Consider the following 23175-nt stretch of genomic DNA (forward strand, 5'->3'; position numbering starts at 1 on the left):
ACATGATAAATACCTGGAGTAGGAATTCACTGAGGGCTACTAAATACACATAGAGCACATTTCCCTGAGGAAATGCTCCAAACTCAAAGAACTGAAGGCCGAGAGAGTAATTGTGACAATTACTGTGTGTTTTTCTTATTCATGCTCTTCCACTACTTTACAACTGTGGCTGAAGACAGGCTGTTGGGATAGTTGGACTTTTGGCCTTATGGTGGTATTTATGTTCTTGTGTTAGAAAAGTGCAAATAACTTGGTGAGGAAGAAAACATACGTTCACCTCTTACTGCCCTAAACAGTTTTTCCATTTGGACATTTTGAGGAGAGATACTCAAAAGTGTTACATTGAGTAGTTACAAGAGGAACCTGCAAGCAAACGCACAATGACTCCCAACTCTTTGTGTAAAATCGAGGGCAAAGTATACAGGGGTGTTGAACTCTCTGTGTGTTTCCATCTCCATTTGCCTGCAAATATCATCCCTCTCATTATCTGAAAGATCTCAGCAACAGCATTGCCAACTGGGTCCTTTGACCACTATCAGTGTTTGTGTTCCTGTTTAAATAAGATAAGGAGGTTAAAAAAAAAAAAAAAAAGAAGATGAAGAAGAAGGGAGGGGAGAGAAATCAGAGCTGCCTCATTTGGGTTGAAATTCTCATCCTGACTTCTTAAGAGTAGGGGGAGGGAAGAAGGGATTTTTATTTTCCCCACTGAATTTCATTGAAAGATTCTAGAATCTCTCTCTGCTCTTAAAAACCATATCTGATTGACAAAAGCTGTACTGGGGTAAAGACCTAGAAAGGGAGGGGAGGTTGAATATTCCCCCTTGAGAGGTTAAACCTCTGCTAGGTGGTTTCTTTTGTTTTATTTTGCTTTGCCTTGCCTTTGTTTGTGGCTTCCCTCTACTTGGAGACGAGAGAAGTCGCTGCACTTCTGTTTCACGGGATCAGAGACGGTTCGGGCTGAGGATCCGCCGCTCGCCGAGCTCCGGGGAGTCACTGCGAGGGCGTGTGGGGGCGGCGGGCCATCGGCAGCACCAGGCAGCCTCCGGTGCCTCCGAGCTGCGGCCACGGCTCTGTCCTGCAGGCTGGAGCACTAAGCGGGCAGGCACTGAATTAAATCTTTGTAAAGCCCACCGAGTGGGGGGTTCCTGCGAGCTCCTGCCCAACCGGTCTGGGGCGGCTGGGACAGCAGCAGCAGCAGCAAGCGGGAAGGGAGAAGGGAGAGCGGAGAGCGCCCCGGCCGCCTGAGGAGAGCCGAGACCCGCTCGGGGCCAGCGCTGCCCGCCGATGGACGGGGCCCTGCGGCTGCTCCTGCTCCTGGCGCTGCTGCCGCCCTCGCTCCGGGGACAAGGTAAGAGCGGGCAGGGACCCGGGCATGGCTGCAGGGCCATGGGGCCCCTTCTCCCCCGTGTCCCTGCACGTCCCGGGCAGGCTTTAAAGCGCCGCTGCCACGTCCAAGTGAGCAGAAAGGCGTGGTGAGCCCCGGCCCCGCCGCTGCCCCCGGGCAGGCTCCTCCGGACGGGACGGGCTGTGCTGTGCCGCGGGTGTTGAGCTCTCTGTGTGAGAGGGTGATGGGTTCGCCCCACGGACACCCCTACCCCGCCCGGGATCCGGAGCGGCTCGGCGGATATCGCAGGAATGTCGCGACATGTCGGGGCGGCCGCCGCGCGGTGCCCCCGGTCCCCAGCGGGAGCGACGGGTCCGAAAGCGGCGGCGGAGGCGGCAGCTCTGACCTGCCGGACACAGCTCCAGCCGAAAGCAAGCACGGGAAACCGAGCCAGCAGCTCACTGGGATCCCGGAGGAGAGGCAGGAATAGCAAAGGATGCAGGTTTTTGGAGACAAAACGTGGAGCGTGTGCGAATGGTACCGTGTGATGTGGTTGGTTTTGAAAGCATTGGTTGGTTGGGTTTGGGATCTGGATCCGAGCCATGGCTCCTTTACCGTACTGCACGCTTTTCTCCTGGTCTCTTAGTGCTGTCTGAAGAGAGGATGTGAACTTATTAATTCGTTGTAGAAATCTCATGCAAATCTTAATTTGTAGGAGGTGACAAAGAAAGTATTTGTCCTGTGGTGATAATGAATTTATCACAGCTCACAGGTAAGTGACTTTTCCATTAGAGTAACCCCAAGGGGTCCAGTGAGGTTTCATTACACTCCCGGCAAGTCCTTGGAAACACATGGTCACTGGCAGACAAAAGCCAGTGAAGTAAATAATTTGTTACTATCACAGTGTCTTGAGTCTTCGATTTTCATATAGCAGAGCACTCGTCACAGATATCTCTCAAAATACCTGCTTTGATAAGGAATTGTAGCGCTCATTTTAAAGAGGGACAGAATAAGATGGTCAGAAGACCAGCATTCACCTCCAGAATCAAAATAGCTCCTACTTTGCCTTAGACAACAGAGTACATCAGCAAAACTGTGGCTTTGATGTGCCAGTGAGCAGACAATTAGGACTTTTAAGCATCCAACATTATTGTAGAACATGAATAATTTCAGTTTGTAACCTCTGTACATTTAACCTTAGTTACTGGATAACTTTTTTGAAAACTGGGAACTCATTACATCTATAAGCTCAGTTTTCAAAAATTTTTTTTTAAACACAAAAATTAGCAATAAAATATATATCAGAGTTTGATTTCCAAATTCGAATCCATACTCTAATTTGAGAATTTCTGTTTCTTACAACTTAACAGTAACCTGGGTAAAATTAGATTTAAATATCTGAAAGCAGGTGAGGATCCTTGCTTGGGATTTAAAGAGTAGACTTCACTTGGAAAAATAATTAATGAATATTGAATAATAATCTGTGTTTTAGAGGTAAATGGGGTAATTACATGGTGAAGTGATGTTGTTGAAGTCTTTGGGGCAGAGCCTGTGCTGCCCTGCAGGTCTGGAATGAAGGGCCTTGGAGCAGAGAGGGGCTCCCATGTGCTGTAGTGATACAACTGCCAAGTTACTAGGATAGCGTATTTATGAAATACAGTTTTCCTCTGAATTTGTTGCCATCAGTTTTCTTAATTGCTTTTCCTCACTAATGAATCATCAAATCATCAGTAGCTCTTCAAGTCTTCATTCTGAAGCAGCTGAAGGGACTGCCTTCAGGGGAACTGCCTAGTGCACACTAATGTAGGGTATGTACATCATTGCAAGAGTAAGGATGTTAAAACCTTAAAACATTTCATGATGCAACTTTTTTGTACTGTAAACATTGCATTATTTAACACCTATCAACTACCATAAAACTAAGAAGATTAATTCCATCACCATGGCCAGTCAGGGAATTAATAGTTCATCCTGCAGCTCTCTCTTTGGCACATCTTGGTACTGCAGGCACAGTTTTAACTCACTAAACATCTGGAAGCGTGTCTATTCAGGGGAAGGTTACTGTTGTAATAAAAAAAATGTTCCACTGACTTTGTGGAAGGAGTTTTATTTTAAGATTATGATTTTTACATGTGCTTTTATAACAGTACATTTATAAGGAGTGTATGGGTGGAGGTAGGACACATAAAAGGCTGAATCTGTGCTTTCTTGTGTGTTACCCTAGATAAGTCTGCCCCCAAAAAATCACATACCACCAGTTCTAAAACATGAGTGGTACCTCTAAATTAGTTTTTAGTTGAGTTTTTAGTCGAGTTTTGTTTTAAGGGGTCATTTTCAGAAGTGACATTTTATTGCAATCAGGAGAAGAGCAAGATGTGAAAGCTCTTTGTTTTTCATCTGTGTAATTGAAAGCAGACGTGTTAGTGAAATCCAAGAGAAACCCCCATAAACCAGCTTATCAAGTTACTGCAGTATATTTATATTGTTCTGTTAGGTTACAGGCATTATCTGAGAGTAGGTCAATGCATTTTCAAAAGTTATTTTATTTGTCATCCTACTTCAGCCCATTCTGCAAGTTTCATATCAACTTTGCATGTGTTTTCAATAAATAGTTGTGTTAAGACCAACTTGTTCTACAATACTTCTATTCCTATTTTCTGAAATGAAAGATGGGCTTTAGCCCTCTGGGGCTTGACTGAAATGGTTAACAGGGACCATGAAAGATTCTGAGTTTGGCTTTTTGAGTTATGGTTACTTCTAAAGAAGTAGGTGGTAAAAGGAATTCAGTAAGCAGAGAATCTGGGTTTACTTGATTTGTAAAATATCTGTAGAGAATAAAAGGGGATGAAACAGAGAAGGTCAAGAAAGGGAGAGCTGAAATCCAAATAAAACAACTTCAGGGCACAGGCAAGAATTTCAATGGTAACACAGAGTGGGTTAGTAGGAAAGAGATAAATGAACAAAATCTCTTGTGAAAATGTAGCAGAAAGTGATGGTTGACTGTTACACAGGAAGCAAAGAAAATTAATGAAGTTAAGAAATAACAAAGTAAGCAGGTAATTGTAGCCAAAATAGGCAGAAGTTTTGTGAGCACTCTGAAAATGTGAGGCACTCATCTTTTTGTGTAGATTTAATGGAAAGAGACAGGCCAGGAGTGAGATTTTAATAGTTAGGTCATCACACAATTAAATTGTGTAATGGACAGCATTGCTCCAAGTTAATATGTAGAAGTGGAAGCAGAAGGTTGAGAAGATTGCAGGGTAAGGAAGAATAGAAAACTTGTCTGCAAAGAAATCTGCAAAGAAGGAGTCAGGAGCAAGAGAGAAAACATTAGAAGAAGCCACAACAGAAAAAGCAAGAAAAGTATGTGCTGCTGTATCTTAAGAAGAAAATAAATTCCAAGATTCTCAGGGATTTTCATTCATACTCTTTTCAGTTAGTTAAAATACTGTTACATTTTCATTCAGAGAAAGCTGATGCACTTTTGGGTACTGAGTACACAGGTATAGGAAATATCTATAGGAAGTATTGATTTCTGGGTGGTGGTAGCGCCACAAATGAACAATGCTGCACAAGGATGCGCTATGTCCCCCAATAAGTTGTTTGGTTTTCAGTCTAGTCAAAATCTGGATTGAGACTTTAATCTTAATAATAAAGAAAGCAGTACCAGAAAAGATCTTTTTTATCAGCACTTATTTTAAAGGTGTACAGATGTAGAAATACTTTGTATGGTATATTCCAGCTTTTTAGGGTATTTCCAAGGATTTATGAAGCTTTGGAAGGATATAATGTGTAAATGCTACTTGCACTACACTCATTGGAAATACTGCCACCTTCCAGCTTTGCTCTTGTCACTGACTAAATTTCAGGTACTGAGTACTTTTAATATAAATGCTTAGTAAGAGAATCTGGGAGAGCTAGATGTTGATTTGTGGCTCAGTACAGAAAATTGCAAAATTAGGAAAGTCTCATGTAAGAGTTCTGGTGATGTTTTCTCTAAAATGAAACCTTCCCTAAAGCATTGCTATATGTATATATGCAAAAAAAGGATCTGTATTTTCTTCCTGCTCTGTTAAATCTGTGGTTCCTTCCATACTTGAACCCTGACCCATTGTGCTATAAATTTTATCCCATCTGCTTAGTGTTTCCTGACTGTTCTTTAAATATGGCAATACTAGAATATCAGAACCTTTCATCATTGTCCATCATTTTTCATATTCAGCAATAAACATGCTGCCTACAGAGAAGATACATTTGACTTTAGCAGTATATAAAAGCATAGTTATTATTATTATTATTAATTTACTAGTCAGATGAAAATACAGAAATCCCAGTGTGAAAATGTTTTTCCTGTAATCATTTTACAGAATAGCAATAGAAATAGGAATAATTTTATGGCAATATAAATGCTTGAGTATATATGTTCAATATTATGAGATGTGCTGCTCTGTCACATTCTCATATCCTCATTTAAGTAGCTTTATTTTGGATATATACATGTACTTGGACTCAAAACTGTTTAAGGACTACCCAAAGACTGTCATTTTACTGCAGTACATTTGAGGTCATGGCCTTTATATAAATGAACAGGACTAGCAATAGGTTAATTTTAGTATCCTAAATAAAAATTTCTAATCACACCATTTTTCATTATTTGAAATGAGAAATCAAGAGAAGATTAAAATTTGCTTTTAAATGAGAATGCCCTATTTGGCACTTTTCCTGTGAGGTTATTTCATTATTTGCATGATTTTCTTACAGGGGGAAAAATGAAGGGCAAAGTTTAACATGCGTTTGTCAGGCACAGCAGTTGCAATTCTTCCTATTATGAGTCTTTTTTTGTATGTCCTTCCCTGTCATCATGCCATCTTGTGAATGAACCATTTTTTTCATGTTCTTGTGAGTATGTAAAGTCTGGGACAAAAATTACACATTCTAAGCTGTTTACACAATATTGATTCAGTGGACTCCAGGTTTCTCTCAACACTTTCATGTCTTCTAGAAATTTTCAGAAAATTCTTTGTTCTTCTAGTCTTAATGTCTTTTAGTCTTCAGCCTCCTCATGGAAGCCCAAAAAAGAACCCATCCAGAAAGATGAAAAAATAGGTATTTGTTCCCAGGAAAGGCATCCTCAGGGAGCAGCAGTCTTCAGGTACTCAAAAGGTTGAGTGCTTAAGAGATAGTGACAAAAGAATTAATTGAAAAGATCTTTTGAGTGAACAGTGAGGTAATAAATTACCAAAAAAATTTCTGTTCTTGCTGAATGTATGAGATCTTAGAGCACAAGAGCACTTGCCTGGACAAGTTTGGGCATTGCCTGGACAAGTTTGAGAATCAGCCTCACTTGATACTGATTTTAAACAACTACAAAGAGCTCTGCCCACAAGTAACTGAATTTTATCAGTTTATTAGTCTCTGAATGTAGTGAGTAAGACAAGATAACCTGCTGAGGCCTTCTAAGATATCATTATCTTTTCTGATATTTTGAGATACACATATATATATATATGTGGATGTATATATATATATATATATCTAAGATGCCTTATTCCTGCAATAGATGGAGGTGTCTTTTCTAATTTTTAGTAGCTAGTTGCCTACTTTTAGGAAGACTTTTTTTAGACCCAAAGCATAATAAAACTCTGCAGTAAAGCAGAGTGTGCTTTCCCCTCTAAGGACATAATGGATATTGCACCATAGCTTTGCCTCTGTCAGGCCTGTCCTCATCACCAGCTATTGCCATGGAAGGTTTTAAGAACTTGTTTTATAAACAGCACACAGATATCTCATAAAATGAGGTTTGGCTGTGTCTGAAAAATCCCCCTAGTTGTGTGATGGCCATTGCTGGTGCTACCAGACTCACATTCCCTGTAAATGAGTGTTCTCCAGACCCAAATAATTTCCAGTAAAGTGTTGGCTCTTTTCAAACCAACCACAAAACACACTAACATACCAGGCATTTCCTCTAGGGTGCTGCTGCTTTAGTTACTGTGTTAACTGGGTTTCTTCAGTGATCTCAGCTGTCCTGAAATAATCACTCTTAGCTGAGAATCCATCTGAAAGTAAAGGTTCAAACCCTTTAAACATGTTTAGAGAGGATGTAGTATTTTTTAGCTATATGTGAATTGTGAATGATTGTCTATCAGCCCATAAAGCTCCAGAATTACCCCTCACACTTGGAGGACAGGAGCCCAAAGTCACAAATCCTCCTGGAAGGACTGAGCAGGACAGGAGAGGGACAGCTGGTGAGGAACACAGCCTTGCATCCTACAGCAAATGCACTGGAGAATTCTTCCTGGCCCCTGCTGCTGTGGGTGTTAGGAGAGAGGGTGTCCTGGCTCCAGGTTTTATGCTTTTATTATGAAGTTCAGGTTGTCTTACTCTTTAAGGAAGCCTGTAAGAACAACTGAGTAGAATGACCGAGAGTATCTTACTGTCCACAGATCTAGGGCCACAGTTCAGCTGTGACTGTTCATTGCACCCCATCAGTGTTTTGGGGTATTTGATGAACATTTGATTCCCCTGCTCCGTGTGCTCAATCTTAAGGTGAACCAGCACTTCTCTGCAGAGAAAGAAAAGCTTCTATGCACTTTGCTTCTTTCTTTTCATATAAAATGGAAGAGGAGCGTCTTCATTCCCACTCCACTCTGAAGAGATCCATCACACACTCACCTTGTCTCAGATGAAGAATGGCAATGCTCTCCTGCTTTGCTCCTTTACTCCTGTTCTATTTGTTTCAGGGAATCATGGGCCCAGATTTCTGTTGTACATCTCTCCCTTTCATGGTTTCAGATCTCCTTCACCCTTTCCCCTACTCTGTGTGCCCAATCCCTAGGTTTACACACAATATGAAGATAAGCAAAGCCATATTTGTCATCTTAGTCTATTACCAGTTGGATTTTTGAAATCAGCTGGCTTCCCTCTTGTCTAAACATGTCTCCAGGTCTATTCCATACCTCAAGAGGCCAGCCAGAGTGTGTTTGCATTGCCAAAGACAGCATTTCCACAGTTTAATGTAAGAAGAAGGAAAAAAAAATCAAGAATGTGCATCCCAGCTGCCAGCACTGCTGTCCCTGCCACAGAAGCAGCTGAGCTTGTCCCCCTGATAACAGCCCAGTGTCACTGCTCAGGAGGAATTAATTTGGTGTAGCAGAGCAGGCCAAGCACACTCTGTTTGCCCTGAATGTTGAGCAAATGGGAGCCTTGGTTAAACAGATATGCAGTTGCTGTAATTTTGTGAGAATGCAGATTGGAAGACAAAGAATGTGACTCTGAGTATTATGGCTGGCCAGTCTGTCATTCTGAGGATCAGATTCTGTGAGCAGATTTGGAGCTTTTTCCAGCTGGCAGTTAGATGGATGAGCATCACTAGTGAGAGGGTTTTCTGGACAGGACAAGAGAGGTTTTATCAGAAAGGTGCACAGTGACTGCTGAAAGTGGTTTTCTTACTGGAAACCTAAACAAGCATGTGCCTGCTGTGCTCACAAATTCCAAAAATTCTGCATGACATACTATTACTGAAACATGTTGGATCAGTGCTGAGCTCTCACAGAGTCTGTTGCCTGTATCCTTGTGTGCTGAGAAGTGATGATCATGTTTTGTTTTCTCACATTCCACTGTGCTGAGCCTCTTACAGATTAAACTGAGTGAGAGGCAAGATCTGCACCACATTTTGCAAACACAATCAATTCATGTGCTTAAAGGACTAGAAACATCTTAAATAAGAAGGTGTGATTTTGACCTCTGGACCTGGACTCACTTCCAAATCTATACCAAACTACAGCTGGTTATGTGGGCTGGGAAATCAGGGAGTTTGAGGGTCACAGCATTGACTGCCCTGAAGAACAGGCAATCCTGACTGGGCTCAGGTGTCTCTTTGGTTTGGTTTCACCATCAGGTTGATAACTGTTCCACAGATCAGTAATGAACAGCCACCCAATCCTGGAATATATGAAGGCCTTTCCAATAGAGGCAACAGTGGAGAATATCTGCTGTTGAAGATTGTTACCTAAAAAAAAAAATCTCCCTTTTTGATGTAGCTGGAATGCTACTGCTATGAAATTTATCCAGTTCTTTTTACTCCTGCTTTTCATTTGCACAAGAGACAATTCAGGGACTCTCATTCCAGGAATCATGCTTTTTTTGCATTCTTCAGCTTATCTTTCTTTTGCAAAAAATATTCACTGCAGCAGCTGAATAAGCAATTATTGCATCACAGAAGCCTAAGGTCATGCAGATATCAACCTCATTTCTTGCTTTGAACTCCCCACAAGTTATGGCAATCCTGTTAAAAAATCCTTTTCTTAAAACAACATTTTCTTGTGCACATCATGTCTGTGTAAACATAGTTCTGAACCAGCATGTGAATGCATCATGCACACATAATATTTGAATATTTTTGACCTTTATCAAGCCCTAACTGATAGATTTTCTTCATGACATCTTTTGTAAAATTAGAGAAATTTAGTTCCAGCTGTGTTTCTGCTGTCTCCTTCCCAAGACTTCTGAAATCTCTCTCACAATCCAACTCCTGAAATCTCTCTCACAATCCAACATACTCCAGGCATCCACTAGGACAGACATCCTTGCTGTTACCGCACTAACAGAGCTCAAGTTCTTTTGGATGCCCTGCTGCACATACCTTTGTACAGGAACAAAGTGGTGATAAAGCTGCATTGGATTTTACCCAAAATAAACCTGGGATTTTCTGAACAAATCAGTAAGCATGCAAAAATTACTGTATCTGATGACAAGGAAGTTAACATGCTCCCCCCTATTGACAGAGCTCTGGTTTATCCTCATATTTTTCTGTCTTGTGATACCAGAAAGCTGAATCAGCATTCAATTTTACAAAATGGATCTGACACTGTTTTCTTGCATGCTACAACTTTGCTGTAGGGTTTCTCCCTCCAAATAAAGAGTCAGTGCTCTGAGGAGCTGGCCATGAGAAACACCAACAAGGTATGAAACTTTGGTGATAAGGAGACAACAGTAGGGAACACTTCTGCAATAAGATGGCAACAAAAGGGCACAATTTATCTGAGCACAGATGATGGCATCAGCATTTCCCATAACAGCATTGTCTTTAGGGTGCCTGAGATTTCTCTGGCTGGTTTGCTTGAAGCATGGTGCACCTGGCAAAACTGATGGAGCACCAGGTTCAGCAGAGCAGTGCTGTTCTTCCTACTTGATCATACCTGGTCTGAGGTGTGCCAGGAGCCCACCAGCTGAAGTAAGAGATGTGGTTACAATCGAGAAAAAAAAAACCAACACATTTTTTCAGTGAGATTCCTTGAGATGTCATAATCAGAGTAGTTTCTACCTTCTGCTTCCCACTGCCTGGTTCTTTGCCCACCCTGCAATACCAACTCAAAGTTAGGAGAGGCTGTGGAGTGGCCACAGCCCCTCTGTGCTCCTGGTCCCCTGGAGAAGGTGCAAGAAGGCACAAACAGCCTCAGAATGACCTTTTTGCACAAGGATTTCCAACTGGGAGCCACATGAATGTGCACGTGTGTACAGTGGAATCAGCAACAGAACTGCAGCTGGGAGGTGGTAATTCTGTCCCGCTTCTAAAAACTTATTAGCAACTCTTAATGCCCAAATGGAATCACTTCCAGTGCAATCAGAGGCTGACACCTGATATGTGAGACTCTCACTTGGAGATTTTGAAAGTGCAGGGTTTTGCCCGTGAGCTACCATTTTTAAACTGCAAAGCCAAGAGAAAATGTTTTTCACTGTTTAATTGTTACGTTTTAGAAGAATGGCCTTGAGGGTGGAGTGCTTTATTTTTTACTGGTTGTTTTTCACTTCCCTCTATTCTCAGGAGATTTCTGGCAGGATCTTTAGAGGATATGAATTGTGATGTCACCAAAACAATGGGCCTGGACCACAGAGCTCCTTCCACAAAGTCTCCATGATCCCTCTTTGCTTGGATGCACTCCTTCAGAGAAGCTTGCTTGGCTTGGCCTGCTTTAAATCCTTGGGTTATTTGGTTGGAGTGGAGGTGTGTTGCCAGGGCTTGGAGGGAAGAGCTGGTGTCCAGAGCCAGGGATTGGCCTTCTGGGGAGGAACTTGGCTGAAGACTCATTTGCACAAAGCCCTGCAGAAACCTGCAGCCAGCTCTGCATTTCAGTGAAATGTGTATCATTTTTCAACACACTTAAGATTGATTGCAGGCAGCAGCACTAAAAAGGAGGTTATTTGTAGTGCTTTGTATGAAATCTGATGCATATGATGTTTGTCAGCTGGAAGGCCCCAGACAGGGTCCCTGTGCTTAAAGAAGAGCTTAGACACAAATTCATGGATTTCAGGCAGACTTTTATTTACTAGACTAGTTTAATCCAAAGCATTATAAATTGCACTTAGCTTTCAGTCACTGGCATGAATTCTGGACATGCAGAGGGATTCAAGAGAAATATTGCCTTGACTTAGTAATGACAGAATTTTGACCATTATTTTGGGTAAGACTAGAAGAATGACCTGGGTCAGAATACAGAGCACTCTTACAAACCAACACTTAAATGCAATTCTGTTTAGAAGTATAATGATTTTCTTACTAAAACATGTTTGCTTTACTTGATCAATAATTTTGATTGTTGTTTACTGTAATACTGCAATTTTTGTTGACAGGAACTGTGCCCTTTCACAGGTTTTACTTATCTATGCCTAAAATTGTCTGTTTCTCCTCATTTAGCAGGACTTTGATTCCCCTCATCATCCTCCTAATCTTTCTTTACACATTTTTCATTTTGATGTAATCTTTCCTAAGCAGGGAAAGCCAGAATCCTGTGCAGTACTACAGATCTTTGCACTATAGAATTGATAACTGCCTTAAGATTACCTACCTCAAAATGACTGGTGTATCCTAAAACCTCACTTAACTCTTTCATTTTTTGCTTTGAATTATTATCACTACTTGGGAATATAGGTTGTTCCCTGCAAAAAAAGCCCTGAATTACTGGAGGGAATTAACTTCTCTATGTATTTTTATCTGCTTTCCCCACATGTGAATTCCTGGATGACCTCAGAGGTCTTTTTCAACCTGAATGATTCTGTGATTCTGATAAGAGGTTCTGATTCTGATAAGAGGTTGACCAGTAGTTTCCCAGATCTTCTCTCTTGTCCTTCTTGAGATCAGGGAGACACTTGTTCTCCTTGATCCTTCAGGAATTCCTCTCATTCACCCTGAGCTCCAAAATCATCATTTATAACCTGGCAATGCCATCACCGCTCTCCCTCAGCACTCATGGGTGAAACCTGTCAGGGCCATTAGTTAAAAAACTGAGGAAACAGAGAGGAATCATTGGAAAGCTGTCCCTCTGGATAACCAGATGTTTTTTTACATATTTTTCATATTTGTAACACAAGGAGCTGTTTAGTGTTCAGACCACAAGACAATTAATAGAAAAGCGTGACTCCTGTTTTATTCCAAGTTCTGATACACCTGCTGTGCAGTGAACTTTTGCACTTGGAACACGAAGCAAACCTGTAGTGCTTGTCAGTTCATTAACAGTATTCAGTTTTATTAAATTAAAAGCTTGCAAAAATATACTCTACACAAATAATTGTCTTTGGGGTGGTTCTCCTTAGTGTCAGTGTTGGTATAAGTTGGTAACAGGATTAATTTTTCTTTCATGTGTTAAGTGATCAAAATACCATATACCTTTTTGTTCCTCTCTGCAGTACTTTTGCATTTGCACAAACATACTTCTGAGTAAAAAATTGAAAACAGACTAACTGGATAATAACCTCAAGAAAAAAATAGTTCTGCAAATTTGCTTGTAATTTGTTTCATTTGTTTTTCATATCAGGTATTTGATTTATCCTGTATTCTTTGGGATTTTAAAAGGTTGCTTATTTATATTTCTGCTTTTGATAATAAATGAGTGCAGTCCCAAAGATAATTTTATTTGGCAGGACTATCTGAACTGGTTTCTGCCTGTGTATCAGTCCCTAAGCTATGTCTTTGTGTGGAATGTTAGGAGAAAATGCAGTTTGCTTCACCAAGAAAGGAAAACCTGCAGCACTGGGCTTTATTGCAAGGTGCTGACAGGTGCTTGCTTTGGCCATGGATGCTTTTTGTATGGGTGCCCTGTCCTGTCTGTAAGTCAGGGAGGGAAAAACTGCCTTGCTTGTGTTTGCTTGGGTGTTTTTTAACTGGCAAATGCAACACCACTTCTGAAAATTGTGTTAAATGTATTGTGTTTTTCTCTTTCCTCATTTCTGCAGATCTGTCAGTGGAAGAATGCTGTGACAAGGGTGTTGAATGGGCAATCACAAACAGGATATGTGCCTCTCTGCCATTAATATCCGAGTCTAGAGAATGCAGGTACACACTTATATTTTAAAACACAGTCTATACTCTAATGTGAAACCATTGGAATGGCAGGTATTGGAAGATGAACTTAGAAGATGAAGCACCCAACTCCTATATCCCAGCTTTTCGACTCCATATGTAGCCTTGTGGAGTTCTTCCTCAGGACCTACTTTTCTTCCAATCTAGTCCTTTAATTTTTGGTGTCAATCTAGCTTAAATTCACCCACTCTAACCCATGTGGCATTTAGTGTCACTTACTCAGAGATTTTCCCACTCTGCTTTGCTCACAGGACTTGGGCTCTGCTCTGCCTGAGGACATCTCAGCATGGCTGCACTGCTGTCACCAATCTGGTTGTGGATCTGACTGTAGAAAACAGAACCCTTCAGTTAATATACAGATTTCTTAATTCTGCTGAGAATTTGTAGGATATTTCTTTTCGTTAATCTACTTAATGAAATAATGCAAGAAAATGTTTAGTTAAGATTTTGATTCTGCTGCATCTCTTATGTTATTGTGGCATTTGTAGTTTTTATGTCAATATAATTTGCATTATTTTTGCTGTTACATGCACTTGTTACATTTAATTAGTGGGGCAAACAGCTGGTAGTTTGAGAGGCAACTCCACAGAGAAATTTGTATTTAAAACACTTTGCTTTGCTCCCCCCATTACTCAAATGGATTGCAGTGTGATTTAGCCTTAGTAATAATTCTAGAAGAGTTAAGATGATCTTTATTACAGAAAGAATGTGTCTTCCAGGGAAGTCAATCTGTGTTTTCTGACTTTTGCATTTATACTGGCATCAAAAGCAGCCTCTTACACAGAAGAATTGACAGATAGGAAATAAATGCCAATTTAGGAAATAGTTGAGGAGTCATAAGAATTACAGACAAAACAGAGGCAGGAAAAACAGGAAACCAAGTTTATTGAACGATCTAGGTCTGAGTATCTTGATGATATAATAATAATTTGATTTATATGAATTGAGATTCTGTTGCAAATAATTTATTCTTCAAAAGATTTTAATTCTGGAGACTTACTAGGACTTCATAGGAACTGGAGAACAAACTCACTAATGACTCATCTAGCTTATGTGCATAACTGAGATGTAGTTAAGAAAGCTATACTTATAAAATAAAAGGCATATATTCTGTGAGAGGTGTGAGCACTTCTTGTTTTGAATCATCTGTTTAGAATAGTAATAACAGTGGTGTTTCAGATTGAGTCCCTCCCTCAAAGGAAGCCCACTGCTAGAGTCTCTTGTGTGAGGAACCAGCTGCCTCACTGGTTTGGAATTGCATCCCCTTGGTCATTTCCCAACCATTTAAAATACCTCCATAGTAATCAAAGAACCATGGAATGGTTTGGGTTGGAAGGGACCTTAGAGACCATCCTGTTCCAAATCCTTCCATGGCAGGGACAGTTTTCATTATCCCAGGTTGCTTCAAGTCCTGTCCAACCTGGCTCTGGGCACTTCCAGGGCTGGGGCAGCCACAGCTGCTCTGGGCACCCTGTGCCAGGGCCCCACCACCCTCACAGCAGAGAATTTCTTCCTGACATCCAATCTAAACCTACTCTCTGTCAGTTTGAAACCATTCCCCTTTGTCCTGTCACTCCTAGCCCTTGTAAACAGTCTCTCCATCTTCCAGACTCCCTTTAGGTACTGGAAGGGGCAATTATGTCACCCCAGAGCCTTCTCTTTCCCAACCTGGCCTTGGACACTGCCAGGGGTAGGCCAGCCTCAGCTTCTCTGGACACCCTGTGCCACAATCCCACCACCCTCAAGGGGAAAATGTTTTCCACAGAAAGAATTGTTTTCCAGCCCTGTCATTCTCGTATCTGCCACATCACAAGGTGACAGCTCTGGGCTCCAGCACATTTGTAAGGCTCTTCTACCCGAGTCCCTTGTGGTTCCTGAGGGAGCCATCTGTGTCACTGTCACTCACTGAGTGTGCTGTGGCTCACACTACAGCCATACTCACTTTTTTGTCCTACACAAGGTGAGCCAGACCCTGTGTGAAGTTCACAAGTTCCAAAGATCCCCTTGGTTTCTCTTACTCCAGCTTTCAGCTGAAACAAGGCTCTGGGCCCAAAGTCTGCAATCTCTCACTGTGGTTTCTTGCCCCACACATGATTTTATCTCACTGTATTATCTCTCTGGACAATGTCAGTGTTTATCTCTGTGTCTCTGTGGCTCAGCTAATACAAGTGTAGAATTTTAATGAGTAATATCTCTGGCTGTCATCGCAGTGGGTCTTTTCCCATTCATTCATTTTCTTGTGGTGTGGTTAAACTCAAGGCAGCTGGAAAGAGCTGCCAGTTAATTTTGGAACTCAACCTGTCCAATAACTCTTCTTCCTTTCTAAGTGAAGAGTTTTCCCTGCACAGAGCTCTTAGCAAGTGAACTTAATTCCCTTGCCAGAAACAGTCTGTCTCCATATGGTATTTGCATGCCTTTGACAATGTGTAGCCTTTCTGGAATTACACCAGGAATAGCATTATTTACTAGTGTTGCAAGAATGCACATTGAGGAATCCAAGGCTGGAAGACCTAGCTTGTTTTTGCAAAATCATTCTTTTTCATTTTGATATTTTGTCCAAGACCTTCCACTGTACACATGAACAGCACTGACATAGCTTGAAGGAAGTAGAATGAGAGAGACAGAGGGTAACAAAAGCAGATTGACAAAACATTGCTGTCAGAAAAAAAGTTAAATTTTAATGCTTTTATGAAAAGAAGAGAAATTAAAAATAGATTATTATGAAATCTGTGCTGGTTTAGGAGTGCATCCTCCACACAGGAGAATAATAAATGTGAAAATATGGTGGATGTAAGTGGATGTGTAGATTTTAATTTGAAAATTAACTCCATGGAAATTAGTCACATTCATTAAGATTTAACAGAAAGTAAAAGTGAGAATATAAAACATGATTTCTTAGACTTCATTTATAATCAAATTCTCTAGTAGTGAAATAACTTTTAGATCAACATGTGAAACAATGAATAAGGATTTTTTAAAATGTCTTGGTGATTTTTGTTCACTAGTGAGCCATGAATAAAACTCCTCTTTCAGAGATGCATGATTTTACCTGAAACATCCTGAATGAATATCACTTATGAGGCCTCATGCTCCTAAAGACTCAATATTTAGTGTTATACAATATCTGCCACATTGTGAATAGCTGTTTATTTTCTGAAAAATTCTGTTACTCTCTTTTAACTGAAAATCAGAATAAGGCAGATAAAAAAGAAAAAACCAGCTTTTGACTTTTTGAAGTATTACTCCTAATTAAAAAAAAAAAAAACAGATTTGTAGAAAGGTACTACTTTATGTTCTCTGTTTTTAGGGACCAATATTTTTAATGGTCCACAGATTGTTAATGGTACCACAGATTGGTAATGGTGTTAATGGTGTAACACCAAGAGACAAATCTAAATATTCTGTTGGCTCCTTCCCCTTGCTGGGGAGCAGAAAGGGAGCAGGTTTTAGCTGAGGTTGTCATCCAGGGAGGCACCTGTGACTTAGGGAATGCAGGGAGAGATCCTGCTCATCCCAAACTCCCTGGAGCCTGCCTGGCTGGTTTGGGGATCCCTGGTGTGCAGAGGGAAAAGAATGACCAGCACTGTGCAGGTATTTCCAGCATTTTCCTCTGCCATCTTTCAAGGATTTTTGTTTCTGCCACATTGGTATTTGGAGTCTCCAGCAATATTTGCTACCAGTGCAACAGGGCTGTAGGATTTGGGCAATGAAGTGTGATTTTATTGTTGTTGTGGTTCTCAGAATGAACAAATGGTATTTTAATCTAGTATCCAGTTGATGTTTAATTCCTTATTACAGTTGGGGTGGACCACATGACTTATGAATACAGCTGTGGGAAACATTTTAACAAACTCTCTTGTTTTGGTTGAAATTGCATGTTTTTCAGAGATTTCAAAGGGTTGGCTGGTGTTTGGAAAAAACAAAGCCACACCAGGAATCAAACAGACCTACTGAAAGACTGCTGTTGTTTGTTTATTTGTTTGCTTGTCTGTGGCTGACATATCTAGCTCCTCAAGAGAATCTGAAGGGGTAAAGAGGCTGGAAAGTCTCTGCTCCCACACTCTTGGGCTTGGAGTTCAGTTTTTAGAGGCTTCCAAAGCCCTGAAAGTCAGACCACCCCAGAGCTGGGCAGGGAATGGAAATTCTGCTTCAGAGGGAATTTCAGCAACAAAAAGGCTACATATTCTTCCAAACTGGAACTAAATCAGATAGCAAAAACTTCAAATATCCTGCCAAATAAAGTTACTGTCCTGGGCTTAACTTCTTGCTATGATTTTAGAGTCCATTTTTGAATAATTTGTTCATAAATTTATCCTGGCTTTTAGTTCCTATGCATTGAAATACCATGGCTGTTTTTGTCCAAGTGGGAACTGCACAGTCAGACCATTAGTAATGATGGAACTGTAAAATTCCAGAGTGGTTTGGGTTGTAAGTGATCCATGTACAATCTAATAAATAGGAATTGGAATCTTCAGGAATGTATCTGGACAAGCTGGCCTCACCCACATGCACAGAGATCCATAATCTGAGCCCAGTACCCACATGTCCCCTGCTTTTGGTTGCCTGCCCTTAGAGCAGAGGGAGTCCCTGATACCATCTGGGAGCTGAAAGCTCATTCCATGGTCCTGGAGAGCAGGAAAGCTCCTCCAGAGGGGATGCATGGTAGGTCATTTATCTCAGGTGATGGTGGGAAAAGCCTGTAGTTCAGTAGTTCTACTAACCCACTCCTCTTCCTGATATTATCAAAATTTCCAGCAGTGGAATAGGGGATTTTCAGGAGTACTGAGGTATTTTTTCCTCTGTTTCCCAGTGTCTGTAACAGAAAGTAGTGGTGGAAAAGCTTTATCCACAAAACTACGCAGCAAAGCAGAGTTACACATAAAGGCAGAGTGGAGAAAGATCTTTCCTGGCCTTTGTATTCATGTGACAAGCAGCAACCAGACTGCAGGACTTTAAAGTCTCCTCATGCAGATTTTTTTTTCCCCTGCAGGAACAAGTTTCCAGTTTTTTCACTGGCATTGAGATAAAATAGAGTGATTTAATGAGCAGTGCAACAAAACTAAGTTTTCTGCACAATTTTATCCTGTCTCCTCTCCACGTCTCCTTGCCCTGTAATACTTTTCTTTCCCTTGTGTTTCTTTTCCCCTTGCTTGCAATACACTCTGCTGTTTCTCGCTGTGACTTCCCTTGGTATCTTCATGTCTCTCCATGATCTCCAGGTGTCCCACAGAACAATGCTCTGATCTTCCTTGCACATGCCATCCCTGTTGATTTGGGGCAGCAGGTGCCAGGGTAGACTGCAGGTTTTCACAAGATCCAGGGCCTGACTTGTCACAGTCATATTTTCTGAAAAATCCCTGTGCCCAGGATTTTTCTCCTCGGAAGCTGAGAAGCCTTAGAGAAAAAGGAAAACAATAATTATCTCATTTGCTTCTCCTGTGTTTTGCTCCTTTGGAATGTGTTTGGAGATTGTTTACCCACAGGTGATTGTTTCATTGGTTTCTGGTGTGAGTGTTTTCACTCTTTGGCCAAGCAGTGCCAAGCTGTTTCAGGACTCTGGGAAGAGTCACGAGTTTTCATTATTATCTTTTTAGCCTTCTGTAAGTATCCTTTCTGTATTCTTTAGTTTAGTATTCTTTAATACAATATAGTATCATAAAATAATAAATTAGCCTTCTGAGAACATGGAGTCAGATCCATCATTCCTTCCTGCCATGAGGGACCCTGCAAATGCAATAACTTCTCCCTTCCATCAGTCTCCTCAGCCACAGGCTGTCACAAAACATGCCAGAATGCAGCCCCGAGTTCCTTGTGTCCTGAGGCAGGTGTGGTTGAAGTTTAAAAACGTTGCTAGGACAGACTGCAAGGTAGACCAGTAGTGAAACTGTACTAACCATGTCACACAGACAATCTGCCTCCTCCCAGAGAATACCTTTATGTTGTAACATCGCTCCCACAGAAACCTCTTTCCACATAGATAGTAGAAGTACTAATTCTCAAATGTTGCATCATGTGTTCCTGCCCCATATGTGACACTGTTCTCCCTTTCCTCCCTGCTGCTGCAGCATGACCCAGGTGCAGTGCTGCCGCAGCCAGCTGGAGAAGCAGTCCTGCTCCGACGGGGTCGAATTTGCCAACGCGCGTGAGGAATGTGACTCCCATATTGCCAAAAACTCCACCTGTGAGGCCGAATACTTCAAGGTGAGGCATCAGAGATCTCAGGTTTTGTGTTGCTGAAAAGGATCCCAAGGTATTAAAGAGTCTTTTTTCCCTTTGTGTTCTTGTGACCGAAGAAGAAGTCGAGATTTGTCAGTTCTGCTTTTCAAGATTGTTTATTTTTTCTTATCTATTACATTCCTTCTCTGACCTGCTGAGATCTGTCTGGCAGGTTGGGTTGTGGCACAGTGACTGCCCTTGGGGTGGTGTTAGCTTTTTATACTACAAACTATGAGTACTTTATTTACAATAATTTTCCAAGACCTATAATCTATGTTAGACAGTCTGTCTCTACCCTAAACCAATCAAACAGTGGCACCATCACAGCAGAAGATGGAGGACAGGAAGAAGAAGAAGAAGGACAGAACATGCCCAGATTCCTCCATCTTGATTCTTGAACTCTCATTCTAAATCCCCAAAATTCTAGTTTTTCGCCCTGTGACAAATTCACTATCATTCCACTCAAAACTCTTGTAGCTTGTGAATCTTCACACAAAGCTGGTAATTGTTTCTGTGGGCTAAAATCGAAGGCACGGGTGGTTTTGACTCTGTGCCAAGATCTCTGAACCCCCTGCCAAGGTCTTGAATCACCCAGGGCAGTCAGAGGAATGTCCTGGGTTCTGACCCAGAGAAACTTCTGTTTGTCTCTAAGAAGTGGAATTGAGGTTGTTTAGGGTTGGCCTGAAGATTGACTCGGTTTGCTACACATGAATGGTTTTTTCCCACCTGCACCTCATGTCTCTGGTAAAGTTGTTTGCACATTGTCCTTCTCTTTGAGAAGTTTAGCTCTTAAAGAGTTCTGGAAAATTCCTCTGAGTTATTAGTGGGTTTTTGGTTAGCATCTAAGGGATTTCAGCAAGGGAGAGACCTCTTGTGGACAGATACCAAAAGCAGAGTTACTGCAGGATTCACACCAAAACTGGCAACTTCAATCTGAACATAAATAATAAGAAATATTGTAAAACTATTGTAAACTTTGCATAATCAAAAGACCTTATTAATCTAAGGAACTTCGGGTGCTTCCTAATCACACCAAAAATTGTACCTTCAAATTTCTCACGTGTAACTTTACTCCTTTGTTCCTTTCTGTGAGAAGGCAGTCAAGGGATCATAGGAATTCAGGTGGGACACAGCTGACCACTGTCTACTCAAACATGGGAGCAAGGCATGGCTTGGAAGCTCCATGGGATTTTGCCAATACCAGAGGGGAAAAAGTTTGATATTATTATTAGGGTGACTGAAGAAGCAGAGGCCTACAGGCAGTGAAAGGGTAGAATAACAACTTGATTGTTAGTTTGTACCATCCATGAAAGCTGTGATGGTTCAAGCTAATAAATCAATGGTCATCATAATTTGCTCTCAGACAACTGGCAGCCTTTGGGAAATGGCTGCAAACACCTCAAGAACTCAATTGATATGGAAGTTAGATTGCTTCCAGCAGCTTCTCACAGAAGCCACCTCTGTGCCTCACTACCAAAAGCCATGCAAAACCAATTAAGATAACACTTGACACTTTCCATCTCTGTATCATTTTAGCTGAGGTATAGAAACATAAATTATTCTCATTATCAAGATGTTAAATCAAGATATATCATGCACAGTTAGAATAAATATGGGTTGGAACAAATGGTTCAGGGCACACAATTATGTTAATTGAAGATGCAGTGTCTTACAGATATTGCAAGATTTAGCAAGTTCTGTACTTGAAGTTTTGCACAAGCTGCAGACAGAGGCTTTTCAAGTGGTGGCTCAGGCTGAAAGAAATAAGGAACTTAAGGCTGTTCAACAGTTCAAAAAAGGGCAAAATTAATGATCACTCTTCAAAAAAATTCCAGAGAAACTCTGCAACTCCCAATATGAAGATCCTGTGACAAGATAAAGAAGTGGCCTGAGTCTTCCAGCAGAAGCCAGTGAGGGTACCAGAATTATATAATGTCAGAATTTGTCAAAGCATCAGCCTATTCAATAACTAAATAAGATTTGGTTATCAAAAATATGCAGGTGTAAGTCAAGTGATGAATCTTTAGCCGGCTTTCATTTTTTTTTCTTCTAATTTATGGTTGGAAAAATTGAATATTATCAAAATTATCATCACAGAAGGATGCCTCAGGGAATTGCTTGATATGTTAGAATAAATATTGTGAAATGTTTCAATCATCGAAGGTTTATTTCTAAAGTCATCCAAAAAAGCCAGGAAAGATGGAATTATCCCAGACATAATAGGATGAAACTGGAGCATCTGTCACCGGATGGAAGTAGTTGGAGGAACTGGTAAAAAAAGTGGGTAGTAGCAACCATCTCACCAAACAAGAGAAAATAAGGGAAAAAATCCATCCTGGGGACTGGAAGGGCATGGAAACAACACCCCAGGATATGAGGCCAGGAGAGGGGAGTTCCAGCCCTGCAGCAGTCTGCAGCACAGAGAATTTTCTGTTGTGTATTTAATGGCTTCATGCAAAATGGAAAACTTGCATACTTCAGGATGCTATTACTGTCTTGACTTCACGCTGCTCTGAGTTTTAAAAGTGCCTTTCAGTTTAGTGCAGGGAGAGAAACATGTAATTCCTTACAAGGGAAAACTTAGAACATCTCAAAGTAATGCAAAGCATTTCATGGTCGCCTTCTTTTTAGCAGGTGTGGTGCTTAAAGCACCAAACTATAGAAATTTAGTTGAAAGTTTAGTTATTTTATGTTTCATCTGTTCTGTGTAATGGTGCAGGCAATTTTCTTCAAGCAAAACAGAGTCTGGAAGACAAATCTAATAAAAAATAGCTTAAATCTGCTTTCATGTGACAGTAGCAATTGTCAGACACCAGTTCCAGAGAGCCAAACACTTTTGCTGCTTTCTGACAGCAAGGCAGAAAACTGAATAAATCAGCAGCATCTTCTCAATTTAAAATAAAGGAAGCCTCCACAGGATTAATTTATCCTGTTCTTGCTTCTGTGCTTCTCTTGAAGACTTTGTGGAAAATTTTCCATCAGTGCCAAGGTGAGATAACCACTGACATCATTATCAAAGCTCACATTGCTTTGACTTTGTTAATACTTTCATTTTCTCTTTAACAGACATGCTGTTACTGTTGTTTGCTGGGGAAGGCTGCCCAAGTTCAAGGACAGAGCTGTGAGCCCAACCCAAAGATGGGATATCAGTGTGGGATTGTCTTCAGGACCTGCTGTGGGAAAGGCCAAGAAGGCATTGATCTGTCCATCAGTGATTATCCTCCCAAAAAAGAGCCAGGTATTTTATGGCATACTTTAAAGACATTGATCTGTCCATCAG

General features: G+C 41.1%; 1 protein-coding gene across 2 annotated transcripts in view; it reads left to right on the forward strand.

Moving 5' to 3' along the window:
* Nucleotides 1–689: 689 nt before the first annotated feature.
* The window catches only part of FBLN1 (fibulin 1), a 62314-nt gene continuing 39828 nt past the window's right edge, over nucleotides 690–23175 (forward strand). Inside the window, exons 1-4 of one of the 2 annotated variants that reach the window (XM_064736737.1) lie at nucleotides 690–1348; nucleotides 13553–13652; nucleotides 19745–19880; nucleotides 22962–23133. In XM_064736737.1, coding sequence (XP_064592807.1) covers nucleotides 1285–1348; nucleotides 13553–13652; nucleotides 19745–19880; nucleotides 22962–23133 — 472 coding nt within the window. In that variant the 5' untranslated portion in view covers nucleotides 690–1284. The remainder of the gene's footprint in view (nucleotides 1349–13552; nucleotides 13653–19744; nucleotides 19881–22961; nucleotides 23134–23175) is intronic. The other variant, XM_064736728.1, reaches the window with a different exon arrangement.

Source organism: Zonotrichia leucophrys, chromosome 1A (assembly GCF_028769735.1).
Source record: "Zonotrichia leucophrys gambelii isolate GWCS_2022_RI chromosome 1A, RI_Zleu_2.0, whole genome shotgun sequence".
In the NCBI taxonomy this organism is placed as follows: Eukaryota; Metazoa; Chordata; class Aves; order Passeriformes; family Passerellidae; genus Zonotrichia; species Zonotrichia leucophrys.